This window comes from Salminus brasiliensis, chromosome 14 (genome assembly GCF_030463535.1).
Source record: "Salminus brasiliensis chromosome 14, fSalBra1.hap2, whole genome shotgun sequence".
NCBI lineage: Eukaryota > Metazoa > Chordata > Actinopteri > Characiformes > Bryconidae > Salminus > Salminus brasiliensis.
In genome coordinates this window covers 12,558,507-12,570,779 of record NC_132891.1, presented here as the reverse complement: position 1 = coordinate 12,570,779, position 12,273 = coordinate 12,558,507, and the positions used below count along the sequence as shown (strand labels likewise).

The 12,273-nt window shown below is 41.3% G+C and overlaps 1 protein-coding gene across 1 annotated transcript in view; it reads left to right on the top strand.

Annotated features, from left to right (window-relative positions):
- Positions 1-3,083: 3,083 nt before the first annotated feature.
- Positions 3,084-12,273, top strand: part of megf6a (multiple EGF-like-domains 6a) — a 40,728-nt gene continuing 31,538 nt past the window's right edge. Inside the window, exons 1-2 of the mRNA XM_072697242.1 lie at positions 3,084-3,237; positions 11,199-11,321. Coding sequence (XP_072553343.1) covers positions 3,084-3,237; positions 11,199-11,321 — 277 coding nt within the window. The remainder of the gene's footprint in view (positions 3,238-11,198; positions 11,322-12,273) is intronic.

Below are 12,273 nucleotides of genomic sequence, written 5' to 3'. Positions count from 1 at the left end.
CACACAAAGAACCAGCATGTGAAGAGAAGCTTAAAGAGCTTCCAAATGGACTGCCAGCCATCTTTCAAACCTCTTTTGGCACCTATATACTCTACAAGTAGTAGACCCTTTTTCGCTTCATATAATACTTATAGGCTTTGAGTTTATGTATTCACGTTGCTAGACATTTTCTTGTCAATGGCTGACACAAGGAAGACCTTCATACTATGCAAGATCTTTTAGTATGATCTCATCCCAATCATCCTACCATTGTGCCAGCTATGTCAGCCGTGAAGAATGCAGCCAGTGCTTCATCCTTCACAATATGTTGAAAGTGATGAAGTTGTAAATGAACACTACTCTTTTGAGCTTCCTTTGTGTCAGCAACATTATGACCCTGCTGTTCTCTACTCTTCATCAGCCTCTTCTGAGGTGAAGTATTGCATAGTTTGTCTTTTGGTTCATGAGGCCAACAGCCTGTTGAGTTCCCTGTGTTATTTGTGGCACACACATATTTCTACTAAACCATTCAAAATGAAAAGACTGAGCTACATTGATGTAAACGGCATTAATAACCCAGGCCTCGTTAATCACCAGCCTTGTGACTGGAAGAGGTTACGTGAGAGCTGTGGCTTTCATTAATGTGAAGTCATCCCACCAGTGGTTCTCCTGGTCTGACTTTCTCAGATGTTTTGAACTGGAGAGGTTAATCAGGAAAGCTGCTTTGAGCTCTGTTGCTCAATATAATTATCAAGGTTAATGACTTGAATTTACTGCGTCCATGTGAATCATACAGATTCATAACCTCCCAGCAACAATACACAGTAGAAGTGCTCCTGTCTTGTGTTTTCAGGATACTAGTAAACTATCACCCTTCAACCATAAGGGATATTAAGGCAGCAACATCTTAGCAACTAACTGGGATACCAGAGCAGCCACATAGCAATCACCTTGAATGGCATTACAATCACCTAGCAACTGCCTAGCAACCATATGACAAGTACAGCCCAACCACCTGGAAAAGCATAGCAACTGCTTATCCACAGCATAGCAAGCACTCAGAACAGCATAGCAACTTCTGAGCAATCCCTGGAAGTTACATCAGCTGCTCAAATGTAGCCCCTTTTTGTTGTCTGAATTGGCTGGATGGGAGGATATGCGTTCAAATACATTCAAACTGAATTGACGATATCCAAATCCAATTCATGTTTATTGTATTCTTTGGCATTCAGTATTTAACAGCCTTTAGACATGTTTTGCACACTCACACAAAATGCCTATGGATAGCAATAATTCTAGGAAACTTCAGCAAATGGACAGTTTTTTTCTTGTTCTGTATAAAAATGTGTCACAAAAAATTTCTAATATTTACTAAAAACACTACCACCATTGCTTCAGTGCTAAAAATCATTACATTGGCCATCTATTATTTCTACAAATAGAGATTCACACTTCAAACCACTATCCTGGTTCACAAACTGGAGCCTGTAGCAACTTGGGCCAGACATTCAACTTAGCTATTTTTGCCGTTATGTCTACTGTTTCCCATCAGTAGTCTGATTTCACAGCACCACTGTTCTAACTATTCTGATATGTCGTAGGGGTGGGGGAAAATTTGATTTCTCAGGTGCTTCTCGATGCGGATGTGGATTAATCTATTCACAATTGTCAAAAATTGATTTTCTGATTGTTAATGTGAAGTTGGAAAACTGTGGAACAACACAAAGTGCGGAATGGCAGTGCTGGACAATCTGTGGCGTGAATATAACACAGACACCAGCTGGATGAGAAAGAAATTCAACAAGCACCCTCTGCATTCAAAGCTATCGAATGGAAGCACTTTGGCTCTAGTTGACAGCAGCTACAACCAGGCTTTTTTCATTGCTGCCAACCAGAGGACCACTGAGCAAGCTCAAAGTCAAAGGTTCCACCCAACTCAGAAAGAGAATTACAAACTCTATCACAACTTTTATTGCCAAGGAGTTGTGTCCTTTTTAAAGCGTTGACAACCAGGGCTTCTGTGCGATGTCAAGCACTTTGGAGCCGAGATACAGCAGCAATCTCCCCACTCTACAATGAGACCAAAACCAAAGTCATAGAATTACTAAAGAAAATGGGTAGAACAGCTGTAATGTGATGTGTGGACGTCCGTTGCCGCAGAATCACCGTAATTGAGCATTTGTGAGGCAGCTAGTGTCTAATGTGCTCCAAACAGGAGCAGTGACTGAGAGCCACACGGGTGCAGATATGGCTGTTAAAGAGTGCAACAGATGAACAGCAGATCACTGAGATACGTAAAGTTTTAGCTACTTATAACACATCCAACACGGTTGCTGCTGCTGAACTGGGTAAATTCCTACATGCTAAACCTGGCCTCCCTCCCTGTGAAGTTGCCCACTGTTTCTACTGGGGAGGGTGAGATGTATTACTAGGTGTTTTCCACCACAGCCCTACTTGCCACATTGCTTTCATTTGTTTTATTAATAAATTATTTTGGAAGTAAAAACATTTCCCAATGAACGGGACCTAGCAAAGCTGGAAATTCATTTTCAAAAGTCATTTTAGTACCTTTACTTTTGAAGCATTTCCAGTACATATAAACAGCACTGAGAGAATACTGGAAACCATGGTAAATAGGACATTTTTCACTGTGCCATCCCCACTCTAACACCTGAGGCAGGAGGAGGAACCCAGGAGGCGGGTGGGTGTGTTCTGCGTTGGACACAGGCCATGTAGACATAGCAGTGAAGGAGGAGGCAGGGAGCCACAACAAACCAGCAATGCATGCCTGTCTGAGCTTAGAGAAAGAGACAGAGAAAGAGAGAGCACAAGAGAGAGGCAGGGACAGAAGAAACAAACAGAAAGACAGCGCGAGAGGGACTCGGCGCGAGAGTGTGTGAAAGAGAGAGCGAGAAGGAGAGAAGTGTTACTTGATACTGATAGAAACCAGACAGTGCAGCTTATTTTATTGTCCAGCTCGCACAGCAGCAGTTGTGTTGTCTTCATCTATTGCATAATGCTCTCCATTACTGTTCCTGGGGTTGCTCTCTGTTGACCGTCTGCGTTTGTTGTTGTCTACTGAGTTCATTGTCAGTATTTCAGTCATGATGTCACCTTATTGGTGCGTACTTGTGCTGGTAACTCTGTGGACTCAGTTAGCTCCTGGTTTGGGTGCTGGCAACACACATTACCGCTACTTTCGCAGATGCTACACCTGCTTCAATGGATACCATGGATACACCGGATACGGGGGGCCAGGTGAGCATGATCTAAACTAGTCTGTCACCAATTTTTCTCAGCTGAAGTGTGTGATTCTTGACTGCCGTGAGATTTGGTAATGTCTTGGCTGTGGCAGAAGACTGTTCCAGACTAACTGCCTAATATCCCATTTAGGGTAGGAGAAGCTTTGTTGCGTAAACAGATGGAAAATCTCGTAGAGGCATGTCACACTCCCAAAAATCTTAGTTCAAACAAGCAGTCACATAATTACATTTTGTAATCCAAGGAATGTAATTTAGGCTCCATATACTGGAGGGCAGTCAGAAATGTAATATCTGCCCTGTAATGTTCCAGGGTTTTTTATTTTATGGGCTGTTATTTAAAATGAAACTGCATTTCTATCTAATAATTCAAGCTGTTAAATTATAACAATTAAACTGTGTGAGTTTGTTTTAACAAAACACAGCCTGTAACCATATTAGTTTACATGGGGAGGTGGAGTAATGTAAATTTACTAAAGGACATCTGTAAAATTAATGACCGATTCGCATGAGATAAGAATGACTGAAATGGGAGTGACTACTCGATTTAAGCTATAGGCTACACAATGACTTGCCTAAAGCTGCCAGAAGTGTCCTTTGGCTCATCTGCCAGAGACTTGAATGACCCAAGGTATCTGCGCCATGCACAGTAAAAACTCCTGCCTTCTCCTCGAGCATCTTCATACTTCAGAAAAGATGCAAAAAATGTGTTTTCCATAGGGTTTGATGGAATATTTACCCACATGTTGATTTGCACAGGATGAATGTAACCTGAGGTTACAGCTCGTTTTACAGTAGGTAAAAGGCGCCGGAATCGTTACTGACACAGGACCACGCAGTTTGTAAAAATGACTAACATGGCGCATTGCGACGAGACTACAATCAAACTGAATGAAACTTTGGTGATAATTATGTTGCCCCATCTATCAATATAAGACTGTTATGTTATATTTGATGCTGTCTAAAATATTGTTATGTTGATATGTATCCATGTCCAGATCCATATATCATTACAAGATTTTTACGTTAAACTTTGCTTTAAACATGTTGTTCATGTTGAGAAGCAGACATGTCGACTTGAGTCTCAGTTTGGTCACTTTGAAAAACCCTGTTGTTTGTAAGTGATCTGTTGCTGGTTGTAGTTTCAAATAATTGCATTTGGTGTTGTAAGAATTACAATCTCATTGCTTTACTGTGGTATTAAAATTATATTGAATATTGATACTTTACAAAGATGATTCTTTTCAACATTCTTTTTAACATTTTTAGATGTTTTGAAAACAAGTCTATAGGATTACTAGCTCAAGAAACCTTTAATAGAATTTTCATGAAAAGAACACCTTTCCAAATGTTAAGCACAGGAGTGTATCGGTCATGCTTTGGGCTTGTGTTGCAGCCAGTGTCATGGTGAACATTTCACTGGTAGAATGAAGAATAGATTCAATCAAATATACCTCAAAATCCACAATGGAATACCTCGAAACCTTTTAGCAGGCCCTCACAATCCCCCGACCTAAACATTAGTTGTCACCTATGAAAGTGTCATAGCAAAGCCTTGACTGGCATCCAGTCTTTTTGACTTTAAACCCTAGAGCTCAGTGTTCACTACTCAGCAATGACAAGAATTCCATTCACTCTGAGACAAGAGGGGCAAGTGGAAGGATATCAGATGCCTATTGCCCAGTTGACGGTTGTGCTTGGAATGCCTTGAAGTTGTAAATCTATTATCTTAGGTGGCTGTTGTTAATTTGTGCCTGCAAAAGGCTAATTCAATGAAAATGCAAAAATGCTGCATAAATCACCATCATTTACCCCTGATCCCCTGATCACCACCAAAAGAGGGCCTCCATAAGCTAGTTAAGCAATGCGCTTTGAATCTGTTTTGAATGAATTAGAGCCTTAACTGAGAAGAATGTGACAGATAGCATTAGAATTGGTAATGATGTCTTACGTTTGCAAAGCAGTGGTGGAATAATGAAGGGACCTTAGCACATGGAGAAAGACAGAGTATTGTTAGCCTGAATGCTTAGATGTCCACAGCCAAGCTTCAGAAGAGTCAGTTAAGCCAGTTTGGCAGTCACAGTATGTCTGTGCTGCATCTGTGAGTAAACTAAAATCCCAGTTTATTTTGACACACAAATTTGCCACATTTGACATTCATTCAATTTCAAGTAGTGTGAGCTGATTTTGTTGGAGGTTTGCTTTTTCAGCATCTTGCTTCTGGACTGAAACACTTGAAACCAGTAATATTTTTTGCTAAAGACTCAACATGATTTTAAGAATTTTTAAGGTACTAATGCTCAGGCCTCAGACATGTTTCAAGTACCTCACATCCACAATTTCCCATCAAGGGCTGTTCACTGGGTGAAATGAGCCAAGGTAATCAATTTTGACCATTCCACATGATGGACAGCAGTTTATTTGAATTACAACTGAATTAGATCTTGCGGGTTTAGAAAAGAAAGCACTTCTAATGCTAATTCTGAATTTGAAGAGTTGGTAGATGGTAGATGGTAACCATAGGGTTTCAGGGCTCCGAATGGCAAACAAAACATAAGGAAATGTGTGTTTGATTAAATGAAGCCTTGCCTGGCATGATGATGTCTGTTAGCTTTCATCTAGCGGAGGGCTTCTGATCCTCTTTATTTACAGCAGTTGGAGCTGCATTTGTCTTCTCGGCTTTGGGATGTGCCTTTGGGATCTTTTCTCCAGCAATGTGGTGGACAGACTATCATTTTGGCACTCTCTAATATCAACTTTATTTCACTTCTTTCATAGAACCTTCTTTTGATATGACATTTCTGTTTTAGCTTCTGCCACTGAATCCTCAGAATACTCTAAATTTTTAGGTCTTCATTTATGTCTTGCTCCATATGTTTTGGCTCATTTATTTCTAACTTCAACCTATTTTCTACCCAATTTGGAAGGCCAATTACCCAACCCCTGTTCATGTAAACTCCCCCTATCACCAGCAGTGTTTCCAGTACTAGGATAAAGACTAGCACATGTCTCCTCTTCTCAAACTCTGACACAGCAATGCTAGGCAGCCAGCGCGTTCTGAGGAAATATCGGCTCCCCAGCTCCGACATAGCAGTTAATAGATGCCTAGGAGTGATTTGGGGAGGAAGACCCATCAACCCACCCCTAAGAGGGCAAGGCCACTTGTGCTCTTACTGACTCTCTCTGGCTGCTGATTACAAGCAGCATGACCCGGCATTCAAACCATTGATTCGTAGATCGTAGTATCAAGGCCTTAATACTTTGGCCAACCTTGTTCCTCCGCTCAGACACAATTCCAATAACATGCACTTTTAGTGTAAAGGTTAACCAAGAATATTCAGAGATTGTCAATTCATTGTGAACTGAAAGTCAGCTAAAGATGACTGAACGCTTACAGGCTATGGATATCTCCAGGGCTGTGCCCCACATCCCACCCCAGTGAATTCATTCCTCTCTGGCCTCGTGAGAAAAACGAGTTTTGTTTATTTACTCCTGTTATTGTGAATGGGCCAGAGCCTTTCCTCTCTCGGCAAGCTCCACTCTACCGCTGTGGACTGCACTTAGCCTCAGATCGGCTGCTGGCTCTAGGCCACTGTAATTAAGATTCCTCCCAGTTCTCCTGGACAGGTGGTCTTCATTACTCTCGCAGTGTTCGTGATCTTCTCTAGGCTTGTTCTGAGGCTCACTGTGGTGTGCTGGGGATACTTCACATCCTTCAACACATATGCACGCTGTATTTCATTTATCAGTTGGTTAGACAGCACAGTTGACCCTTCATTTGTCATCTGCTGTGGTGAACTATAAAATTACACAGATAATGGTAGATAAATCACTTGGCATAAGTTGTACTATGATCTGATGGTACCATATAGACTTTATATGAGCAGCTATTGATTCATTTGTAGCACTGGTTGGTTTTTCTTGAGTTATTTTTAATGCCATTAAATGTCATATTTTAACAGAGGGACTTTTGTTTTCTGGCTGTGTTGATGTGAGTCTGGGATGGATGAGGTTCTTGGCTGCAGGAGCAGAAGTTCTATTTACAGTCTAGTGGAGTTCTGTGGCATTGGAGCAACACCAGGATGATTGATGGGTTGTGGAATTAGCTGCAATCCTTTGATTCTGCATGCAAATTTACCACTGTTTCACCACTAGCTTTCATTATTATAGCCGCCTCAGCTTCTTCAGGCATTTCCTAAATCTGAACCAGATCTGCTGCTGCACTGTATGCTACTGACTGGTTTTCATATGCCCATTGTAGCACAGCCAGATGCTTGGCCCATCAGAAAAGTATGCTAGATGATTAAATGTGACAGAGGACAACTAGATAGGTGCATTCTTTTAGGAGAAGCAGACAGCGGTTAGAAAATTATCAGGCTGGCCTGCAGTGGAAAGGCACATTAACTCTTATCAGTGCAGACTATTCTAATCGTCTCTTTGGAAAATGTGCTGTAAATGGCGGTTGTTAATCCACCTATTATTGCATGTAATCACAACTCTCTATCAGAATCTGGAGACATAGTGAAGTGTGGTACTTGGTCCTGCTTTACCATTCCATTCACTCTTGCAATTGTCTGGGATTAGAGAATATTCTCACAAGGTTCCTCCTGCTGACATAGAAGCCAGATAAATGATTCTAACCTAATGTTCCACAAGTTCAGTTCCATCAGAACAGATTTCACTACATACAGTTGTTCCAGCATTACATACATATTAGTTTCCAGGCGGACGCAATGCATATGGCGCCATAATCTCTCCAAACCCGCAGGGAAGGTCTAAATGCTCTAATAAGCGATTAGTTGTCCTAAGTGTTGATGATTGCAAACACACCTTGTCATGTTGTGCTTCCTTCCTTCACAAGCTTTCACGTCTAATTATCACACATTTGAGAGCTCTGCTCCATTCCTTAGTGCTGCCAGACTCCCATCAAGAGGAAATTGCTCAGTGGATGCTGGGCAGCAATTAGGAAATGCTGAAGCTGGGCCATTTTGGTTGTTCTGTAAAGTGCAGTTTTTTGTCTATCACAACAAGTCTGCACAGTCATGAGTAAACCAGTCTCTGTACTAACGTCTTACCGAGGACAACATCTAGACTCCAGATCAAACTGAGCTGTACTTGCTTGGGATTATTAATGTAAATCACCTTACTTTCCTAAACTCCAGAAGGTCAAAGTGGAAAAGGCTGTTTGCTTCTATAAATCAAAATAGAACAGGTGAGATGTAACAGTACCTGTATTCATCCTGAACTGTCGTGGCACAGATGCTCAGTCGTTTGGTGCATGCAGTCATAAGACCCATTGGTATCCTATGTGTAAAGACTGTTCACCCCTAAACTGATTGGCGTCTGACTGTGGCGAGTGCAAGTGACACACAGCTAGAAGACTTTTTGCTTCTTTTAAGGGGCTTTGAATGTCTCCTCAATGGAGCAGTTTGAAACACTCCTTCTAATGCACAAGTTGTATTTATTTATTTATTTTAATTTATTTATAAAATAAATGTGATCTGTTCCTCTGACCTGTTTCCTCTGACCTTGTTTCCTGTTGTACTGAACTCATACTGAAATAGGAGGTCCAAACCGAGGTGTGAACCAAACCAAGCCTTTTGTGTATCGTTTGTCCCTTTATTACATTGTATATCATTGTGCTGCATTTTTACAGCCTCCATATTTTAAATTTGCAAGCCAAGTCATGACAAAAGCATATTCTGTAAAATATGACCAAATTAACCTATTCAAATATTTATTTGCCTAATGACCTCAGTTAATCATCTCAGAATATGTTCCATGTAAACTCCCCGGGTGCTCGCTGATGTGGGCATGCTCAACAACTTCACCCCATATAAACAGGCTAAGTAATGTTGTAACTCTCCAGACCTCTCCTGGTAGACGTGTTAACCTCTCGCATGCAGAGTACATAACTCTTAACTTGACACACTTCGCCCCCAGATGGTTGCTAACAGCCAAACCTGCCGCATTTTCAGCCATGCATCATCTTCTAGCTGTGTGAGACCACCAAGAGACACTTTTACTCTCGCCTCTGAATGACCTCCACAGCCTCGTCGCTCCTGTTACTACCTTTGTTGTTACTGTAGCAGTATCAGCAAGGGGGGAAAGGACATTGATGACAAGTACCAAGACATTACATCAGGCATTACATGTAGTGGTGCATCTTAGAAGCAGGTCAGTTTAGTTATTGTGCTAAAAGAGATGGAGGCGTGACAAATATTTAGAATTTTGCTCATCTGTGCTGTTATACACAGTCATATGAGAATATTACGGCCACCCCTGCTTCAGAATGAACTTGGCCCATTATATCAGCTCCACTTACCATTTAGGGGCACTTAGTAGTTCTATAATTACAGACTGTAGTCCATCTGTTTCTCTGCCTGCTTTGTTAGCCTCCTTTCCCCTTGTTCTTCAATGGTCAGGACCCCACAGGACCACACCACAATATAGCAGGTATTATTTAGGTGTTGGGTCATTTTCAGCACTGCAGTGACACTGGTTAGTGTATGTCACACTGGTTCGATTGGATTAGACACAGCAGTGCTGCTGGAGTGCTTAAACACCTCAGCATCAATGCTGGACTGAGAACAGCCCACTATCCATAAATACCCAGGCAACAGCGTCCTGTTGACCCCTGATGAAGGTCTAGAGGGTGACCAACATACCAGAAGTTCCACACAAAATAAACAAAAATGGCCACACCCATTGTTTGATGGAAAAAAAGGGTGGACATGGTAAGTGGAGCTGATGTAATGGGCCGAGTTCATTCCAAACCATGAATGGTCATAATATTCTGTGTAAATAATGTAAGGATGGACAATTATAATGTCAATATAGACAGACAGACGCTTAAGAAATATGTTTAAGTTTGAGCAATTAATCAAATCGATATTTGATGATGTGTCTAAAGGAATTTGGAGGAGCAAGATTTCAGAATTTTATTCATTTAATACATATCATATTTTTACAAAAATAATATATATTGTAGCTGTTTTTTACTTTTTGACAGTGTGAGTTTGGCTGTTCTTTACATTGTATCAAAATGTAATAGATTTTCATTTTGAAGATGCAAGGTTTTTGCATTTTTTGTATTTAGTTAGGTATTATATTTCTGTTTAAAGCTAATACAAGTAAAGATATGCCCACAAAACATTGGTGCATCCCTAAAATGAAGGGCCAAAGAGAAATACCATAAAATAACTATGTGTGGTTCCCTAAAGAACCTTTCAGTTTTAACTGAGCTCATTAAACCATCCATTGAAAAGTGTTTAGGCAACCAAAAGTGTTTCTTTCTCCAACTAACCCTCTTCGACACCTTTATTTTTAAGAGCATATATAACTTTTAATGGCACTCTTGTGTAGAAATCATTGATCTTCCAACTGCTAAAAGCCCTGGGCACAAACAACACTACTCTGATGGTGGTTGTGATTGCAGGACTTAGGTTTGGTTTTGGCTTTGGACAGGAGGAGCCAAGCCAGACTGTAGAGGCACAAAGAAAGTATTTAGAGAAAGAGAGAGTGACTTACAGCATGGGCTGTTTTTAGATTTGCAGTGTAGGGATGCTCTTCAAAAAGTCTGTTTTTAGTGCCTTGTCCAATGACGCATTAAAAAAATCTAATAGGTGCTTAGCTTTGACTTCAGTATTTCAGCAGTGTTGACTGTTGGTTTTGGATGTTGTTAGAAGACTGCAGTTACTAAGAGGCTGTTATGGGATCGAATGGCTAAATGAATGTGTCTCGGCCCTGGAAACAACTCGTTAATTTGAGTCATACAAATGGTCTGTCGGAACTCACAGAGATTCATTATTGTGTTTTCGGAGCACTCGACACAGAGGACATTCCTCACTGAATAACAAGGTTAAGAAGTTTTAGAGTGAGCAAACTGTGGAACACATTAAAAGGGTCATGCAATCATGTCACTGACTGCTTTTGTGTGCCGTTTCTTTTTATCTTCAGATGTCGATGAGTGCCAGGTCCATAACGGAGGCTGCCAGCACAGATGTGTGAACACTAGAGGCTCCTACTACTGCGAGTGTAACCCAGGCTTTCGTCTACATACCGATGGCCGCACCTGTATAGGTGAGTCATGCTGGGGGTTCACGAAGGCTGACACACTGGCCTTGGCAGGGACTTCTGGAGGCTTCCATCGGCCCAATCTAAAGGCAGCTTGCTTTTCACCAGCTGGGAATTCCTTCAAAGCCCAGAGAGGACCCTATCTTCAGCTTTTTGCATGAGAGGGAATGAAAGAAGCTTTTGTTTGCATAATAGCTGAACGTTTCCTACTGTTCTGTACTGTACAGGCCTTGTCATGGTGGGCTTGTGGTCAAGTTTGAGGTAGAACAGTGCTTGCCTCCGTAGATCTCTGCCGTTCCTCTGCCAGGATGCTGTGAAGTGTCCCAGTCATCCATTGTGAAGTCTGTGAAGGTGCGGAAGGTGTCAGATTCAAAGCAGGTTCTCGTTTTCCACATTACAAGGCCACAGTGGCCTGAAGGATTTCCTGAATAGCATGACCTTTGATTAACCAGACCCGGTTCTTCTTGAGTAAAAGCCTTCAAGATTTCAGCTCCCACAATTTTGGTCAGATTTTAGTGTTAGTGCTACACAAAGAGTGCTAAGGCTAGCTCAGAAATTCCGATACGTGGTTTGTGGTGCGGTCCCCCAGCTTAAGAGAAGCTGTCACCCACATGCATTCAATTATCCAGAAAAGCTACAGCCCCCTCCCTTATTTGACATATTTACTTATGGAGGATTCTTTATGACTTTCCGAGACCATTCTTAATGATGAAGATGTGTTTACCAGCTTTAATCAAGATATTCTGTCCCAAAACTTGCCAAGTGTCTCGTAGAAATCCTCTTTCCAACTGGAAAGCTGTTTGTTATTACTGTACAGTGGCTGTAATTTGTTTAAGTGAAATAATAGGACATTCATTAGGACAATATGCCATCAAAGTCCAGAGACAGCCTTGATGTATCCTTTCCACTGTTTTCCATTAATATGTTCGCCACAGACATACTGTTTCTTTGCTGTTAA